The 20,911-nt window shown below is 40.2% G+C and overlaps 1 protein-coding gene across 1 annotated transcript in view; it reads left to right on the forward strand.

The window, feature by feature from the left end:
* Window positions 1-20,911, forward strand: part of fat3a (FAT atypical cadherin 3a) — a 194,875-nt gene that overhangs the window by 70,155 nt on the left and 103,809 nt on the right. The window contains exon 2 of the mRNA XM_053320639.1: window positions 3,287-6,613. Within this exon, the coding sequence (XP_053176614.1) occupies window positions 3,304-6,613 (3,310 nt within the window). The 5' untranslated portion in view covers window positions 3,287-3,303. The remainder of the gene's footprint in view (window positions 1-3,286; window positions 6,614-20,911) is intronic.

Below are 20,911 nucleotides of genomic sequence, written 5' to 3' on the forward strand. Positions count from 1 at the left end.
TTTTGTGCTCTAGTGATTCTGACAACAGAACAGAGGATTGTTTCTGTTTCTTTCTTTTCATGGCATAGATTGACAATATGAATGGTAAAGACTGGAATTTATCCCCTCATCCTTAATTCCTTAATGTGTTCTAAGCTGATTTACAGTAGCATTTTTATGTTCAATATCTTTATTGAGTTTTCTACAACAAAAACAACATACAAAAATATACAGCGCAGGCTAGGGAGACAAGAGTGGAAGGTTATGCCAGATGTAGCAAAAACAAAGTAGTACAGTTTCAGTTCCTTCACACAAACAGCATGCCATTATGAGTAGCCAAATATACATAACATATTATAAACACATACAGACATAAGACAGCCACAAAAACAAATAAACAGTGCTGTCAGACGGAAACAACCAAAACAACAAGAACAACAGGGGATAGGGTCAGGTCATACATTAGCAAAAGAATCGTATATGATATACAGAAATAAGAGTGGGGGGAGTACCCCCCAAAGACAGCATCCTTTTTTTTTTTTTTTTTACATTCCACTACAGCAGCATCACTGACATCAAGTGCATAGTAACTCAGGTAGCCCGCTATGAATTGATCCATACTGTATGTTCTCACTTATGGTCCACCAGGCCCTTCAATACAATCACAGCTAGTCTTGTCCCAGCAGAGAGCAAGCAGCATACAGTAGCAGTACATGTGCTTGACATCAACGCACTGCACACTGCCCTTCAACCAGCACTCTGAGCAAAACTCTACATTTGGGGGACAGAAATAAGTTCTGGTAGCCACAAGTAGGTAGGTGAGTGAGTCTGTGTGTGTGTGTGTGTGTGTGTGTGTGTGTGTGTGTGTGTGTGTGTATGTGTGTGTGTGTGTGTGTGTGTGTGCAAACATAGCAGGGAACTCTTTGCCCAGATGTGTATTTATGGAAGTTCCAAATGTGACTGCATTTGGGGCATTGTGAGATTGTAACAACTGAGAATAACAGCAGGCTAAATTCAAACTCGACAGTTTGAACTCTAACAGCAGTGGAGCCACAGGCTGTCAAAGTCTAATGAGCATTCTCCACACATATGCCATTTCCTCCAGCATATGTGTAATAATAAGCACCATTAGAAAATAAATGGTCTTTGACTGACTTGTTTATTAGTCTTATTCTCCAAGATAATGAGAAAGCTCTTGACATTAAACTTGCCATAATATATCACTGGACTATATTGCATTAAGTCAAATAAATAAGTCAATTTAAAATCATAATAAAAACTAATGAAGGCATCTCCTGACTTTAGCTCTTCATTTTTGCAACACTTTCAAAGGAAAGTCTTCAATGTAACATCCTTAGGTAATAAGACCTGTGCAAAATCAGTCAAAATTAATCCTGCAGTATACACAAACAAACTAACTGATCTTAATTACAAAGGATGCACCTTGCCAAGTGTCTGAATATATTTTATATTCTTTAGAATGGTCTACAACCGCCAACCTGTTTCCTACAAAGCATGATTGTGGCAACATGAAAAAAAGAATAAGAGTGGCTACCTGTGATTTAAGGCTTACTTTTTACTCCAGCTTGCGCGTGACTTAAAATATCAGCAAGGGTGTAGTGCAAAATATGTGAATGCTTCAGCATATTTTGACTTTGTACTACAGTTGTTGTTGTTTTTGAGAAATGTACAATATGGAGCTGTGTTCTCATGCATGCACAGTGGCATCACAACTACTCTTCTGACACTGAAAATGTGGTCACTCATTGTTTAGCTCTGTCTCTAAACAAACTACTGTGCCCTCTTTGTGGTGAAAGAACATGTCATCCAGTGCAGCGGTGTGTGTTTCTAAACAACAGAGGTTTTTGGATACACACAAAATCAATTCAGTGTCGGTTTGGCTCTATAAGCAAGATTTGTTAGCAATAAGAAAAATATAGAACATTTCCAGCATCATCCCTTAACCCTCAGAATATCACATCAACCCAGGAACACTGACACTCTCATCTACTGTGTTTTGAAAACCTTTGGACGAGCAAAAAACACTAAACAATGTCAAATCCTAGAACATATACAGTACCAATATGGCTTTCAGTGCTTAAGCATGTAGTGACTATGCAATGAGTCTATAAGTGAAGAGAGATATTATTACTGTGCCTCCCTGTTGGGACTATTTTTTCAAAGAGGAGATGTACTCAGTACAGTTTAGCCGTAGCCTGCTCTGAGGCACTTCTCAGCAGGAGAGTCCTCATCCCACCCCCCATCTCCATCTTCACTGACTGAAGTTGACAATGAGATGACAGTTTAAGGTCAGAAAAAAATTGCAGTGTTGTTTCTGGCATTTCACTCAGGGGGATTTGAGCATTTCTTCCGAATGAATGACTGCTGAATTGTATTTAAATGCACGCTTCAGCATCAGTTTGCATTGTTTAAGCTGAGGTGATTTATTTATTTATTTTTTTGTTTTATTGGTTTTTGTGTCAGAGGTTAAGTCTCTTATTTGAAACAAATAAGTTTTCATTGTTGCAGAAGCTGTGTGCATATGTGTATGTTGTATGTGTAAGTGTGTGTGTTGGGAATGAGTAGATGTATTTGTTTGCTTGAGCCACGTGTTATTATCAGTGTGCTTGGACATGGTCTGCCTTTTCCTAGCCCATCTTTCCATCACTTGTGGTGGAAAGTGCAGAGTCATCAAAATGCAGACCACTGTGGCACTCCTATGGCCACAACATGGCATTTACTGGATCAGACTTTTCTCCCAAAGCCCAGATTGGCACATATTTGTGGCTGCCTGTTTTTTTTCTTTTTCTTTTTGAAAAACAGAACAAAATCTGAACACATCAGCTACTTGACTCAGTTCAAACCCATATTTGGTTTGCCTCTGAAGACATGACAAGGTTTTGTGAATCAGGGCTGCAGTTTTTATGTATTTCAGGAAAAGGGTTATGATAGGGTCATGGTGTAGCAGCCCATCATTTTGTTTTTGGTGGTTATTTTCTTCAGTGTTTGTTTTGGTTATGTTACACTCCTTTTCCTAGCCATGCAGTTATTTTGCTCCTTCTCAAACCACCTTCTTTTTTTTTTGGGGGGGGGGGGTGATGGATGATGTCAGTCTTTATTTTGGTCACCAAGAACTGTGAACTCCCTGTCCCCTCCCCACATCCAATTTATCTCTGTGGTCCAGTGGATAATTAGCAGCCCGTCAGGCTCAGAGTTTCAAGGTCAAGTTGTGGATATGTGGTCTGTTGTTGCTGTAAGTCCCTCCCTCTGTGGGTAAACATTCTCTCTCTGTCTCTTTCTGTTTCAGGATGGAGTGATGATGGAATGGATGTGAATATGGGCCAGTGGGCAGGCATGCGAGCCCCTCTCCTTGGCCTCGCCCTGCTGCTGCTGTTGCTGTTTTTCAAGCCACCACTCTGCCATGGCCAGAACACCCAGGGGGCCTCGCAGGATGGACCTCACTTTGGCTTCACTCAGGCTGTCTACCATGCCATGGTTTACGAAAACTCAGCAGCACGCACCTATGCCAACAGTAAAGTTAAAATGGGTATCCACCTGTCCCAAAGCTCCTGGGAGATCCGCTACAGAATCACCTCAGGTGATGACGAAGGGTTTTTCAAGGCTGAGGAGTATGTGCTGGGTGACTTCTGCTTCTTGCGCATAAGGACTAAAGGTGGCAATGCAGCCATTTTAAACCGGGAAATTCAGGATAATTATGTATTGACAGTGAAAGCCTCCGTCAAGGGAGAGGCTGCCCTCGAGACCTGGACTAAAGTCAGCATCCAGGTCTTGGATATGAATGACTTGCGGCCCTTGTTTTCACCTACCACTTACTCCGTCACTATAGCGGAAAGCACACCTCTCAGGACTAGCATAGCACAAGTTACCGCCACTGATGCCGATATTGGCTCCAATGGGGAGTTTTACTACTTTTTCAAAGAGAAAATGGAGCTTTTTGCAGTACATCCAACTAGTGGAGTGGTTTCCCTCAGCGGGAAGCTCAATGTTGATGAGCAGAACCGGTACGACTTAGAAATCCTGGCAGTGGACCGAGGCATGAAGCTTTATGGAAATAACGGTGTCAGCAGTACAGCCAAGCTCTTTGTCCATGTGGAGCGTGTGAATGAGCATGCCCCACTCATGAATGTGGTCATCCACAGCCCCTCATGGCTTGATAAAAATCCTGTGTATGCCATAGTCACTGTGGAGGACCTGGATGAAGGCTTAAATGGAGAAATAGACTCAGTGGCCATTGTGGGTGGAGACCCCTCAGAGCAGTTTTACATAGAAAGATCTGAGGAAGGGGAGTTTGCCATAAAGGGCTCTGTGTCTTTAAACTGGGAGACTCACCCTTACGGCTATAATCTCACATTGCAGGCTAAAGACAGGGGCACCCCACAGAAATTCTCAGCTGTCAAGGTTGTCCACATTATGATCAACAAACGGCAAATAGTGGAAATTAAATTTGAGCAGGAGATGTATGATGTTAGTCTGAATGAAATTTCACCACCTGGTACGATTGTAGAGGCCGTTAAAATCAAACCAGAGCCTGATGATGCAGAATATATCCTGACACCTTTTGCAGACTCTGAGTTTTTTCAAATTAACACCTTAACAGGTGTAATCTCCACCACTCGCTGGTTCACCCAGGTTACCCAGGATGTCTTTAATCTAGAGGTATTGGAAGTAGATAGTGAGCTCAAAGCTAAAGTGCGGGTCACTATTCAGGATGCTAATGACAACACACCAACATTTGCTCAGACCTCTTATGAGGTTTTTGTCAATGAGAGTGTACCAGTTGGGACCAGTGTATTAACCGTTTCTGCAGAGGATGGGGACAAGGGAGAAAACGGATATATAACTTACAGCATTTCCAGCCTCCAGCCATTACCCTTCAAAATCAACCAGTTTTCTGGTATCATCAGTACCACAAAAGAAATAGACTTTGAATCCTCATCAGAGAGCTTTGTGTTTGTTGTCAGAGCATCTGACTGGGGGTCACCTTACAGGCGAGAGAGTGAAGTCAATGTAACAATTCACCTGGAGAATGTAAATGATAACCAGCCATTGTTTGAGAAGGTAGCATGCCAGGGGGTGATCTCTAGGGATTTCCCAGTAGACGAAGTGATTACCACAATGTCTGCAATTGATATAGATGAGTTAGAACTGGTAAAATATAAGATAATTTTAGGCAATGAATGGGGATACTTTGACCTTAACCCAGATTCAGGGGTCCTTACACTGCGACGTCCCCTTGCCACAGCCAGTCCAAAAAATGGTGTCTTCAGTCTCAAAATAACTGCCACAGATGGTGAGAACTTCTCTGATCCAATGTTTGTGAACATCTCTGTTGTTCATGGGAAATCTCCTCCCAAAAGTTTCAATTGCAAAGAGACAAGGGTAGCCCAGAAGTTAGCTGAGAAGTTATTAAAAAAGTCCAAAGCGAGCACTAAACCCAAAATTGAGGAAGGCTTTATTGACCTTTTCTCTGTCAATCGGCAAACGCCCCAATTTGACAAAGCTTTTCCCACAGATATTTCTGTGGTGGAAGACCTAAAGGTTGGCTCAAGTGTTTTCAAGGTAAATACCTATGATGGAGATACAGGTTTCAACGGTCAGATTCTATATTCTATCACAGATGGTAACACTGACAGCTGTTTTACCATTGACATGGAGACTGGCCTTATTAGTGTCTTTCTCCCCATGGACAGAGAAAAGAGAGATCGTTATCTCCTCAACTTAACTATCTATGACCTTGGCCTGCCCCAGAAAACTGCTTGGCGTTTGCTTACTGTCTACATAGAAGATGCTAATGATAATGCACCCCAGTTTTTGCAAGAAGGAAGTTACAGAATTGTCTTACCTGAAAACACTGCCATAGGTACAGATGTCATCCAGGTTGAGGCCACTGACAAAGATCTTGGACCGAATGGAGAGATTGTATACTCAATTTTGACCAGCACCACTCAGTTTGGTATTAACTCTACTAATGGCATAGTGTATGTTGCTGGCCAACTTGACAGGGAGTTTGTCTCTACTTTTAACCTGAAGATTGAGGCTCGAGACAAGGCAGTGAAAGGGAGCCAGAGATTTTCTGTGACATCTTTGAAAATCATATTGGATGATGTAAATGACTGTCCCCCGCTATTTATCCCTAATGTGTACAAAGCCAGGGCTTTGGAAGATCTCCCAGTCGGAACTGTTGTGGCTTGGTTAGAAACCCAGGATCCAGATTTGGGGTTGGGGGGACAAGTCCGCTACTCTTTGGCCAATGACTACAATGGATGGTTTGAGGTAGACAGGACCAGTGGGGCTATTCGGCTGACAAAAGAGCTGGACTATGAGACACAGCAGTTCTATAACCTCACTGTAAGGGCCAAAGACAAAGGAAGGCCTGTATCTCTTCTCTCTGTCACCTTTGTGGAAGTAGAGGTGGTAGATGTGAACGAAAACCTCTATGCTCCATACTTTTCCCACTTCGCCTTGACAGGATTAGTTAAAGAAAATGCCCGGATGGGAACTACCCTACTCCAAGTCACTGCAAATGATGAGGACAGCGGCAGAGATGGAGAAATCCAATACTCTATTCGTGATGGGAGTGGGCTTGGACGATTCGCCATTGATGAAGAAACAGGTACGTTTTTGTTTTGTGTGTACAGTATAGTTAATTTGATCAGTTTGAATCTAAATAATTTTAGAAAGCACAGGACCATATAAATCTTTATTTGACGTTGATTGGCAAGTTAGATGTTCTGGACAGCTGGTCCACCTGTTGGCAAAAAGTCTTAATTATGGAACAGGCTGCTAGGTGTTCTTTAAAAAGGTGTAAGGACTGGGATCTATGGTGTCAACTTGAACCTTTTTATCACATCTAACATCTTTCTGGGTCCAGCTTGGGGACTTTTAACAAGGGCATTCTGAAATGGGGCGTTTTTAGATAAATGCAATACAGAAGTGATAACACAGTGGATCAAGCAGCTTTGTCACTCTGCAGTGAGAGGGTCACTGTTATGCTTTGTCTAAACTGCTGCTGCTACAAACTCACTGCAACATTACTACATACTATACTATACTATTAGGGATGTCCCGATATGACTTTTTCATTTCCGATACGATACCGATATTGTAGCCTTGAGTATTGGCCGATACCGATATCAATACGATACGATATAGGCACGAATCATACATATATTTATTCCTTATTTTGTTGTGTGGAATGTTAGAAAAGGCTTGATAAAGTGATGTTACTGTTACTGTTACTGATGTTGTAGTGATATAACAGAAAACAATAGTCAGCAACAGTAGGTATAGGAAAAACTGACCCATTTATTATTAACCAATTGGTTACATAAATTTTAACCTTCAACATAAGAGTATTACCTCAACAAATCCAATAAAAACAAAATGTTATATTTAAAGTGCAAAATAACCACTGGTTACCAACATCATTATACAATTGAATAGAATAAATTACATTTTAAAGTGCAAACAATTCAAGTTCACTCCAGTTATTTTTTTTACTGTCAGCATATGTTGGAAACAACTGTGGGCAGGGACAAAAACAACAACAACAACACAATGTTGTCCACTGTCCAACTGCTCTAAGTTAAGAGTTCACACAGCTCCAGTTTCACTGACTGACTGTGCCCAAAACAATGCCTTTTTGCTGTCCCGTGGTAGTTTGTCACGTCTTGCAAAGCTTTCGGCCAGCGTGGGTTGCTGAAGCGAGCCAGAGGCTTGTTGCTTTGCCTTGCTGCTCACGCGAAAATCCTCATGTTCTTTTTTGTGGTGTTTTTTCAAATGTGCGATGAGGTTGGTTGTATTGAACCTTCCTGGTTCTGTCCCTCCACGGGACACTTGCGCCTGACAAATGTTGCATTTAGCTGCAACGTCTTTGTCCGAGTTTACAGTAAAATACTTCCACACAGCCGACATCACTACACCTTGCTGCAGGCACACACGTTGTCGTTGTTGTGATCACGTGGGCTGTGCATGCTGGATCAGAGACGCTCTTCTTCCGCGGCCGGCACCAACGTTAATTAAGGGGCATTACCGCCACCTACTGTGTTGGAGTGTGATCAAACCAGAGTCACCTATTATTATAGAAGTACTGGAGCGGTAAATGGACAGCTTATATCGGAGCGTTTATATCGGAGTTTTTAGATTCAGTCCGATAAAATCCGATATTCACTTTTTTGGCTGATATCGGACTGATTTCCGATATCAATATCGGATCGGGACATCCCTATATACTATAATTGTAGTAGCTGGTCTTTGTCACTCCTCGGTGTCCCACATACATGTGATAAACCCCCTTTTTTGTCAGTTAAACAATATGTACTGTTAATAGTTATAGCCATACAGTTATGTAGTGTTTCTTCTTAAAATTGCTTAGTGGAGGTAGTAAGAACTTATGCAACCAACACAGATCTGATGACATTAAAATGGAATCCAGTGGTTCAATATGTAATTAATGTTTCATTTTTCCTGACCACTCGTCAGAGAGAGTTGTACAGATATTATGTAATTTCCCAGGTTTACATCACACACATTTCTGGCAGGCATGCAGAATTCTTAGAACTTCAGTTACATATACCTTTCAAACAAATCTCCATTTATCTGTTTTTTCTGTACTTTCCCCTTGAAAAAACTCGAAACTTGATAGATGGTGGAGTAAATATTAGACTCATTATATATGTGAGTGTTGCTATGTGATATAGTGCTTCTGCTCTTTTTCATTGAAAGTTAATGTTATATTTGATACATGTGCAATAATTAATTCGGATGACCGAGGGGGCTGGCTTATTTTCAGTTATGATGGTGCAGAGCTGGTGACTCGGACTTGCGACTCGTACTCGAGTCGCACTTAAGTCGCACTACACATTGACTTCAGACTCGACTCGGACTCAACCTCAAAACACTTCAGACTTGACTCGGACTTGAGGCTGGAGACTCGCAGATTACCATTATTTTCATGTTATCATTTATATTCTCATTATTTATTATCTGTCATTCGTCTTCTCTGTTTGCATTTGGGAAGTGATCTCTGGCTGTGACTGAGGATGACAGTAAACACCAACATCAGGCACGCGCCGTGTGTACGCACGCATTTCGAGCAGAGCCCGTCTACTACTGTATACTGTATTAGAAACTCTCTGTTTTCAAGACAATGGTGAGTGAAAGAAGCCCAACAGGAGTCCCTTGGATCGTTACATTTGTCTACAATGCCTTCACGCAGTCAGCCAACAAACGGACAGCAGTGTGTGTTATCAATTACAACATTACTAAGACACAGTTATTTCTTGTTAAGGAAAATATTTGGTTTTTTTTTTTTTCAGGAATGTGAAAGAGGTTTTAAAGAACCAGTTTTTCATTTTTAAGTTAGTAAGTCAAATGAGTACAACTCATAATTTACTTGCACCATTCTGGGTGTGTTTTTTCATTTATTGTTAAAATGCAAAATATTGTGTGCCTGTTATCAAAATACATTGTTGGTGCGATATATTTCTTTTATTGTATTTTACAGCATTGTTAAAAAAAACTCTTGTTAAAGAAAAATACAATTATGAAACTGAATTATTTTTTCCACATCACATTGCTATAGATTCTAGTGAAACAATCATCAATACTGTCTTATATAGAGGATTTTACAGAGCTTATAGAATTTGAATTTGATTTAGTGTTTGCGAGAGACTTGAAACTTGACTTGGACTCTTAACCAGAGACTTGAGACTTAACTTGGACTTGACCCTCAAAGACTTTAGACTTGACTCGGACTCTCACTCAAAGACTTGAGACTTGACTTGGACTTGCAAAAAATGACTTGTGAACACCTCTGTGATGGTGCCCCTCTGCTGTAAATGCCACAGGAAAGCTTCTGATTGCAACATTTTCTCACTCAAATTGGAACATGCCAATTTAAATGAAAAAACATATTAACAATTGTGGGGAATGTTTGGATTAATCCTTGGTTGAGCAAGGTAATTTGTGATAAAAAGAAACCCTAAATTGGCAAGGTAGTTTAACAAAAGTGGTTATTGTCTGGCTTAGCTGAACCAGGATTTTCATGAGCAGGTTTGTAGTTTATTTTTTATTAACATTGCATTGTATGGAAGACAACATAAAAGTATAATGGACCACAGAGAAATTTTACTGAAGCAAGCACATGTCAAATTCAGAACACGAAAATAACTATATCTCTGATATTTTTCTAGCCCCATTTATATACAGTGCATGGGAAACACAACTTTAAATATAAGACAAATGAATATAACACTACTACAAAACACTAGTGAAACAGTTGTGCTATTCACTGTTATCACAGTTATCGTGATAAAGACAACTCAGTAAACTGTAAGCTTTTAAGCACAATGAAATAGATGTGGTTCTGAGATGTCTGTTTTAGTGCAACATCTGGGACCAAGTTTTAACCAAAATACAACACTCTTTGTGCCGCTTAATTTGAATAATCCTCCCACCTGTCTGCGCCTCTTTCAAGGTCATGAAAATACCAAACAGTCAAAGTGCTGCTTCTGCTAGTTGGTGCGCCTCCACAAAGATACAGCCCTTGATTGTGTAGAGGTGTATTTTCTGTTCGCTGAGTGTACAGCGTGTACAGCTGTTGTATAAAAAAGAGAGGTCAGTTTTCATCCTGGCAGACAGGAGAATGTTTCATTATTATATTTCACTCTAGGTACAGCTTCATTTGTGATTCTATGCCTGTGGCTGTTTACGACTTGCTTTGTTTTCTGTGATGACGTTTTTTTTGTGAATTAGATTTCCATTGACGTTTTAATGCTATTTTGTGCATTTTTGTGTATCGTGGCCCATGTCTTTTTCAAATACTTGAAAGCATTTGAGGTTGAATGAAGTTAATAACCTTTTAGCCAATAGTCTGAGGTTTCCAACGGTGTATGACACTAAGCTATCAAGTTTGGCTGTCCATAAACAAACTCCAAGCGTAACCGGCGTGCGCCCGGTGCGTAAAAGAATTGAACCATATATCATTACGCACTCTGGTACACGCATTTTGGTACACGGTTGGTTCTTCTTCGACTTGACATATGACTTCTAGCAAAATAAACAGATAGATAGATAGATAGATAGATAGATAGATAGATAGATAGATAGATAGATAGATAGATAGATAGATAGTTAGATAGATAGATAGATAGATAGATAGATAGATAGATAGATAGATATGGCCAAACAAAAAAATATATATATATAGTTATATATAATAATATAATATATAATAATAATAATAATAATAATGATAATAATAATAATATAATATATAATAATACACAGTCGTTAACCCTGTGTACTTATCCCAACGTGATGAACAGCAGCAGAGTTGGGGGAGGGACATCAGTTTATGTAGTTTCTGGCTCTTGTTAGCCAAGCCTTGGCATGCCTCATATATCAGCCCAAAGCTAATTAATGAATTATGCCCCTTTACACACACACACACACTGAACAGCTCTTTAAACCATAATGTTGAACATTAAATTTACAGAGGATCCTAATTTAGTTATATGAGTGGAGTCTGGGTGCAAAAAAGTTCCATTGCTGACTGTGACAGGATTAGACAGCTGTCAGTCTAGCAGCCTGATTTATTATGCTTGATGCAGTGTCCCCAGTGCAAGGGTGTGTGTGCCAAAAATGACATCATCACGTTTTTGCGTCAAGCATGATTGGTTGTGACCTGAATTATTTCAACTTGTCGCACGCTACGCGAGAGTAGACTTGCTGAGCAGGTTTACCTGTACATGCATCTCCATGACCCCCTCTATAGATCACAGTGACACACACAATGTTCAGTGTGTTGTGTTTCTTCCAGACAGAAAATGTTCCTTTATTTGAGTTAGATAGTATAACAGTCGTCACATGCAGTAATGTCATATTTTAGAAATAAAAATATGACAGAAGATGACCCTGGTCGAGTTGGCGGTCTCATAGGAGGAGGGCTGTGACGAAGCCCACTAGGGGAAGGCCCTCAAGTACCAGCCCTTGGTCCAAGAGTGCAGGGACAAGGGCTGGCAGGTGTGGCTCTTCCTGGTGGAAATAGGCTGCAGAGGCCTCCCTGCCAAGTCAGCATGGCAGATGCTGTCAGTACTTGGCCTTGACGGGAGAAGTAAAAAGCAAGCTGCTTGCAGGATTGGGGAGAAGGCTGAGTAAGCCTCCTGCTGGCTAGGATCAAAAGGGAGGACGAAAGCTGGAGGTCTGGAGCAGATAGGCGGTGAGTTATTACTGCCAGCCCACCAACTGGAGAGTGTAGTGGTTGAAGGCTGAAACACTCTATGAAGGTTGGACACCACCTGACGATATCTGTTCCTGACCGAGGGCTACAGTTACCAAAACATTGGTACCAAAAAATGCACTCAGTAGTACATATCTCAAGCAAACACTGAAACTAATATCAGCTATTTGCTGCACCAGTACATACACCTACAAACCTTCACCAAACCTTACCATATATAGATCCACGTTCTCTGTATCCACTTGGTTTGGCCCCTGGGCTGAAAAGGTTCTTTCCCTGATGTTAAATTGTGTGTGTTTTTTTTCTTCCCTTTCTATTCTGATGCTTCCCAACCAAAATAATGAGGTGGGGGGCAGCTTAATGCTGGAGAGAGGAAATTGTAGCCTTTTGTTGTGTGTGTTGATATAGATGTGTTGTCTGCTGGTACCTGCTCTAACTGGATAGGCTTAACATTTGACTCCCACTTTCACTGGCCAACCCCGCCCCCCCCCCCCCCCCCCACACACACACACACACACACACACACACACACTTACCTCGGAAGTCTAACCTTTACATGTCACTCTCCCGCCCACTGTATTCAGCAGGAAACTCTTCACATCAAGACTGTTAATCACTGTGTCACTTCTTCCTGGGAACCACTGTGTTCTGGAAAGTGAAAGAAATAAAAGAGGAGGAGGTGAAGAGGAGCATTCATGGCTCCCAGTTCTACAGTGATTAATTTCAGGCGGTGAGCCCTTGTGGAGAGTCTTGAAATCCAGCCTGACTAGCAGTGCCAGGCTGGATGTAGTTTCTCTGCAGTCTAGTTAAACACTTTCAGCTAAGCTAACCATATTAATTACAGTTGGAAGCAAGCTTGTAAAGAGCTTCCCTCCTGGCCTCAAGTTGCTTTAAGGAGCACACTGCAGAATGTTTGACCACAAGCACACACTAATCACATATTCTGCACATTACACAGAGCTACACTCTTTTATCACCATAATTAGATAATTAATGACTTCATTTATCATAATTGCAGGCTGAGAAGGAGCAGGAGTGTCATGTTGAGTACTTTGCAGTGTTGGGGTGTCAGCTGGTGTATGGGTAGTGTGTGTGTGTGTGTGTGTGGGTGGGTTACAATCTCCCGGAATCTGGAGTGAGCAAGCAAGAGTGTACGCAAGGGGAGTGTCTGTGTATGCGTGTGTGTTTGTGTGACTATCAATGCAGCGCGTATGTTTTTATGTGACTATCAATGTAATGTGTGTGTGTGTTTTTATGTGACTATCAATGCAGCGTGTGTGACAGCAAAGTCCTGATAGCTCTGCGTTGCTGCTTATTAGACCAATCGCACTCCACTACGACACATGGAATATATGATTATGTAAAAGCACTACAGCATTCAGACCTGTCTATGTATGTTTCTCTGGACAGTATATCTGCTGCAACACAAGGGAACATCATATGGATATCATATTCATATGGTACCTCACCCTGACTTGTTTTAAGATAGACTTCAAATATCCCATCCACCATCCTGACTTCCACACATTTACTTTATTATATAGGACACACTACTTCCTGCACTGAATGTTGGAATTAGACATAAATTGTGCAGAAACGTTCAATATAAGCCTAGTTCCAGTGGATACTGGAATAGTACATAACCACAAGAGCAAGCCAGTAGTGGAGGATTAATTAAAAGTAGTAAATTAGGTGTTCTTGTTTTGATTGCTAAAACCAGGTTTTTGGTTCCAAACTTAATATGAGCTTTGTTTTTAGATTTGATCAAAATATGGGACATGACTCATATACTGTATATTTAAATAGGATGTTGTCTTCTAACTTTTACAAGTGCGTTCTGTGTGTGCTGCATCCTGTGCCTCTTTAAGGCTGAGGTCAGCCCGCTTGTGGCTTGGTCTTGTGGAGAGCAGGGCTGGGCCACTCACTGCGCACACGCACACACACACACACAAACACACACACACACACACACTGCACAGAACGTAGGCTACATTTCCTGCAATGAGGAGAAAAATAACATTGGTAATGATAGCTTTTGGTTGCCCTCACTGTGGGGGCAGCCAATACACACACAGACATGCATGCTGTGTACAGCTTGGAAAAAAATTAGGATTAAACCTTCGTGAATAGCCTACACACATCATGCTCATCACAACTCACACGCGCACACAGTGCACACACGTACACATTAGGCACAGACTGAGGTAGCATGAGCACTCTCCTGCCCCACAACACTGTGTCCTCACTTCACCCACAGAAGAAAATAATCCTGTTTAGTCAGATGTGTGTGTCTCACTGACTGCTCTCTCTTTCTTTCTCTCACACAAACACACATTGTACTTCTGTGCTCTTGTCAGCAGGAACAAACCTTCAGGTATGGTGTCATGAGTGCTGCAACTGTGAATGTGAGATGCTGTTTTTGTACTGTTTAGGATATCAAGTATGCACACTGTATACTACTATATTTGCATGTGTGTCTGAGTTCCATAATAAGGTAACACACCTAATGTGTCCCTTTTATACTGTGTGAACGTACAATGTTTCCTATACTGTAGGTTTAGAATGTACTTCTGGTGGTTTTATTATGGTATATGATCAGTATGCATGGAGAGTATAACCCAGGTTATTTTCTGTTACTACAATTTACAGACGTAATTTACAGTTTACCACTTGTGTACTTGTGAGATCAGAGTTTGGAAGTTCGACTTGGGAGTACAAACTTCTCAGGATACGGAAACAAATACTGAGTACAAGTCTATCTGTTCTGACACAAAGTAATCTCAAATCAAAGCTCCACTAATCCCTTTTCTCACACACACAAAAAATAACTAATTGACAAAGAAATGCAGAGAATGTTGTTATTCAGTCTGTAATGGAGCTAGAATAAGAATCTAAACTACTGAATTAATCATTTCACTCCTATATCCTTAAATGCTCTCTCTGCTGCGCTCTGTCTCTGTCAGTGCCTCAAGTTTATTCAGTGCTGTGGATAACACCAGTTAAGAACCACAACAGGGCACATACCATGCAAACAAGTCTCAGAGGGGAATTGATTAGACATGGAGGGTGTCTGTGCTGAAGTGAAGTGAAGTTAGACAGTTTACTCAAGGAATGTGTCCCATATTTGGTGAATGAAAACTGTATTTTCAGAGTGATGAGCATGACATAATCTTGTTGCTGTATTATACATTACAAATAATTTATGAAGACCCACAGGTCATCAACAGCAGATTATGATTTCAGGTAAAGAGTCTTTTACCGAATATGACAAAATATTCCATATAATATTTTATATGTGAAATCATAAATAAAGGCCCTCTGCATTTAAACACAATATACTGGCCTATTTGAGAATTTACAGTATTTTTTAAGCAATTCTTTGTTTAGGCAACTCTCTTTGGGTTTGGGTTGATCATTTGTAATAGTTGTTAAATATATACATGCTTTAATTTAATTTAAATCAATATAAGTTGATTTATAATGTATAATGATTCATAATGTATAACCTTGTCACATGTTTAATTATTTTAAAGGCATGAGTAACATCACTGTGACTGTACTCCAGCCAGTAAGAACCCAGTGTCTTTCTTTTCCATCTCACCATAGTCAGTGGTGTCATGATACACAGATCCATCAGTTAATCCTCCCTCAGGCTTTTTCTTCTCTCCAAATTCAGCACCCAGCATTCTAGCGCTAAGGGAGGAACTCAAAATGAAGCTCCACACTGTTTGCAAACACACATCGGTTGCTGATGTGATGCCTCATATTTGTATCGTTTCCTAACAGAGTAATTGTAGTACATCCTCCTTTGCACTAACACAAAACAATCATTTCCATTTAATTTTCTTCTCTTTGTCTCAGACTGGTGATGTGTGCACATTGAAATCATGACAAGAAAAAGAAAGTTATTTTCTCTCTATGAAAAACATCTCAGTCTCTTTTAAACTTATGAAACTGCCAAAAATGAGCTGACAAGATGCAGCAGTGAAATTGCAGTGAGACACAGAAACGAAACAACAATTTTGAAACAGTCAATACCATTTAGTAAAAAAAATGTAGTTAATCAGTAAATCAGTTAATAATTAATACCCCCCCCCCCCCCCCACACACACACACACACCAAAAAAAAGTCAGACAAAAAGTAGACATCTCATAGAGACCATTTATTTTCCAATCAAAACAGTATGTCCTGCAGATTATTCAGAGTAGAGGTGGGGGTGGGGATGTTCATCCAAACTGATTTACCAGCAGTTTAAATTGCTTTTTCATTTCCATTGCTTCTCCGCCATTAAGTCACAGCAAAGGTAGTCACATTGCTAGATCAACGTCTGTGTAAAAGGGACAGACGGCATGGCAGGCTACACACACTAGACCTCTGATTCCAGAATGCCAACATGCTATCTGAAATCACACAAACGGGTGCCATATTGCTTGCTTTGTTTGGTTCACTGTATAATAGCAAAGCCCACATAACATGACATGTCTTTTTATGGCAATAATGGATCTTTGTATAAAAGGGGCCAAAGTCACTTTTCAGTGTTGTGAGCACCACAAACTAAATTCCCTTCATCTCTATTGTATTGGAGTGGTGACAGAAAATTTCAGACTTATTTCACACACTTCAAAATTAAATTAATAAAACTAGAAGTATCCATTATTTGGGTGAAGCAACCCTTTAAATCAACATTGGAACATGATTGCATATCAAACCTTTTCATTACCCAGCTTGCCCCTATTCCTCAGTTCCTTTTATAGTTGATTGTGTTTTATTGTAATTGTTTGTGGTTTTAAAGGCTCCATGCAGTTTAGCACAGAATCAAGATAAGAAGTCTTCTCTTATTTATGTGCTAACCTTTACCTTCACTCACCTGCTGTCTTCCTCTCCCTCATGCAGATAGATTGCACCTCCCCTCACAGTGTGGCCCAGGACTTTATCTCTCTAGTGCAAGTTGGTTAATGAGGGTTTTACCTGTGGGGTCTCAGGTGCTAATCCCTGCTCATAGCTGAAGGACTAGCTGAGAACTCATTATAACCCTCAGAGAGGCCATCTTAACAGGAGTCTCATAAAGGGTTCCTGTTGCTCATTTCTCACTAATAGCCTCCTCACAATCTGACATGACTGACCTGCTGACCTCTCACACCTACAGCATTACCTTGTCAAACTCCACAGAAAAGGATGTGGCTATTTTACTGATGCAGGGCCGTGCACTGTTTACGTAAGTTAAATGCTGGAACTGCTGCTCTAATTTTTTCTGTCTTTCTCTTTTCTTCTTTCTCCTGTCTATTCTTCAAGTGATCCCTCTCCATTGGCCTTTCCTGAAAGATGAATGAGATAGCAGAAATAAAAAGCAGACTCTGTTGGAGAATGAGAGAATGAATGACTCTCTGTGAAATAGGGTCCGGCTAAAACCTAAACGTGTTTCCTGAATGTACTCTCTTAAAGACTGTGTAAAGTGAATTCAGACAGTGGTGATTAGCATTAACCCGCCCCTGCTGCTGTAGAGGTATACATACATTCAGCGCACACTACTACTACAGTTAGTCAATTAGCGGCAGCGGCAGAGATTTTTAGACCCGCCCACTAAATCCTGAACACAGAAATGTTGAAACACAGTTTGTGAAGCCTAGCTCCGCAATTCAAATCTAAATGGTTGAAATGCTTTTTACACTTTTTCGAAATACATTTATGACCTATTTAATGTGTTTAGAAGAAAATGTCTGAATTCACTTTACACGGCCTTTAACTTCAGCACTACTCATTGATGTCCATACACACAATAAGATGTATAGCAGCATCTCCACTACATTCATTTAGTAGTGGAAAATGAATGCAGGACTTTGTGGAATTTTATTTTGAAATGAGTGGAGACAGGTGGAAGCGAGGTGTACCATGTTTTCTGATTAAATAGTACAAAAAAGTAACAAGTAATCACCCATCTTTCACCTGAATGGTTACATCTCCAGTCTGACCTAGGTACATGGTGACACAGACAGAGAGGGAGAAAGAGGAAGAAAAGAGAATAGAGAAAAGAGTAGATTTAGCTAGCTAGTGTTATGTTTGATGGATTTTACAGTTTAACAAATCATTCACTGTGTGTTATTATTAAATACTGCACCATCCAGGTACAAAGTAATCCTTAGCCCTAGAGGAAACACTGCATATTGCATTACAGTTGAAACAGTCTGAAGCACAGTGCAGAGGAATACAATCTGAGCAGCGGCACCCAAGTGAACTGCAGGTTTGATGTATTTGCACTCTCCACAATGGCTCATACCAGTGAAATGAATATAATATAATGTACAACACACTGTATCTAGAGCTGAATTTCTCTAAATTACAGGCAAGCTTGTCATGGTATATGCAAGAGATACTCATCGTCTTGGGGGAACGAGTTTGATTCCTTATTTTAGTTATGTTTGTTGTGAATCCACTTCAGCAGGGCAGCCCCTCAGAGTGGGTGACCGTGGTGGTCAGTTAGTCATGTCAGACATATTACAAGGGTGGAGAGATTTATAGGCTATATGGATCTTAGAGGGGAATGTTTGATAGTGGGGCTGTGCCACATCATACCATTCATGATAATATCAGTATACATTTTTATGTGATGAAAAAAAGTCATATCACGATATCAATAATGTAGCGGCACAATGATGTATAATGCACTTACATTCCCTAGTGCGCTGTAACAAGCTGGCAAAGACAAACATAAATACATAAAGTCGCTTCCCTTTAATAAAGCTTGCCGTCACATGAAAAGAACATTTGTGGTCATGTCAGATGCTACGTGGTCCATATGCTGCTAACCAAGTGATATCATTCACTCCAGCTCTTCACTCAGCTGCACCTGCAATGTGTCACATGTCACCATGGCAACGTACTGCTGTCTCTGTAAAAAAGACGTCACACAGCATCTCATGGCGCACACAGGAGTTGGAGGACGTGAGACAGACTGGCAAAGTAGTCTGCACACTGCAGCAGAGTTAGAGAGAAAAGCTTAATCCCTTGTTCAACTCAATTCTCAACTGGACGTGAGTGATTACAGATCCCTGACTGTGACTTAGTCTACTACTACTAGGCTACTCACTACTGACTGACATGTTACCATGGTAACGCCGGTTAATGAGTACTGTTTGTCTCCTCAACAAAACGGGAGATACGGCTCTGACTTCACCTGACTTCACAACTGATGAACTGAAAAAGTTACACCAAGATCGGTTTATGTTGTTTTTTTACTGAGAAATGAACTGACTGTTCTGTTTTGTTTTGTTGATGAACTGGAAAATTAAGTCTTTATAGCCTAGTATTGAAGTGTAAATTGTTTTGTTTATTGGGAAGTTGAATATATCTCGGTTTTGCATTTCTGAGCAATTGAGAAGTGGTGATGTCCTCCTTGCTAACGTTGCACTCAGGTTCAAATTGGAAAGACTGAACAGCAGACATGTTCATCTGGCTGTAGTGTAAACAGACCACTGCAAACATTTGTAGACACTACCCAGAATGCATTGTGACATAAACAACAATGGTGACTTACGAGTGAAAGGATTTTTTCCAATTTTATAAAAAAGACAATAGTTTTTTATATCACAGTTGACAGTTTATATAGTTGATGACAACATTAATGTAATAAGGCCTACTACAATGCTGTATAATTACTATTGCATTATAATGTTACTGCTGCCACCTTGTGGCAATAGATTCACATTTAGAATTGGGCAATGACAGTAGCTCATTGCAAAAGAATGGAAATGCCCACTAATAAATGCTGCCTACCTGCAATCTGCAATTACCAATAAAACATAGAAATAACCTTGAAATATCATGATATAATTTTAAGGCTATAGTGCCCGCCCCTATTTGTGAGAGGTTTTGTTTTTTATGGATGAATTTGTTTTGTTTTGTTTTATTTTGTTAGGGTAAAGACAAATATCTCATATTTCCTCATTTCATATTAAAGATCATTTTATTAATCTAGGTATTCCATGGTCAGGTATAAATCCTGACCATGGAAGAACTGTTCAAACCAACTATAATCCTACTCATAGGCATATTAGACCACTAAAGGTGGTCTAATATTTGAATCAGAAAAGAATAAACACAAATGTAAAAAAAAAAAGAAGATTTTCTGGTGCTTACATACATGAAAAGGTAAGATTTCATTTTAGATTGAATGAGACATTGAGACAATATCAGTTTGGCTGACACTGTATTGACTGCAGAGATTAATATCAAACTGGATTTTTATTGTTTCCACTATTGGCCAAGTTTTATACCCAGCCTTCACGTCTTTCTTTCTGTGACCTTTCTCTTCCCTCATTGTTAAACCAGGTGGAGATGAGTGGGGGTGCACTGACAGCACGAATTGAAGGGGGAGTGGATATAAGGGCAAAATGTGTTCACCTTCAGCTTAATGTTTTCTAGCCTGATTTTTCTCTCCAATATTTGATTTGTTGTCTTGTTCTTGGTGTTTTCAAACCAAACATGTCTAACAGATTCTTCATTATCTTTAAACTCCTATAGAAACCTCTAATGGTGTGGAGTCTTTCTTTAGTTTTAAGCCTTTTAAGCCTAGATCAATCCAGTAGAACAACCAGTAAACCCTGATCAGGGTAGTACTACATAGTCATGTTCCACAGCAGGCGTCTTCAACGTTTTCCAGGCCAAGGACCCCC

This window comes from Scomber japonicus, chromosome 6 (assembly GCF_027409825.1).
Source record: "Scomber japonicus isolate fScoJap1 chromosome 6, fScoJap1.pri, whole genome shotgun sequence".
In the NCBI taxonomy this organism is placed as follows: Eukaryota; Metazoa; Chordata; class Actinopteri; order Scombriformes; family Scombridae; genus Scomber; species Scomber japonicus.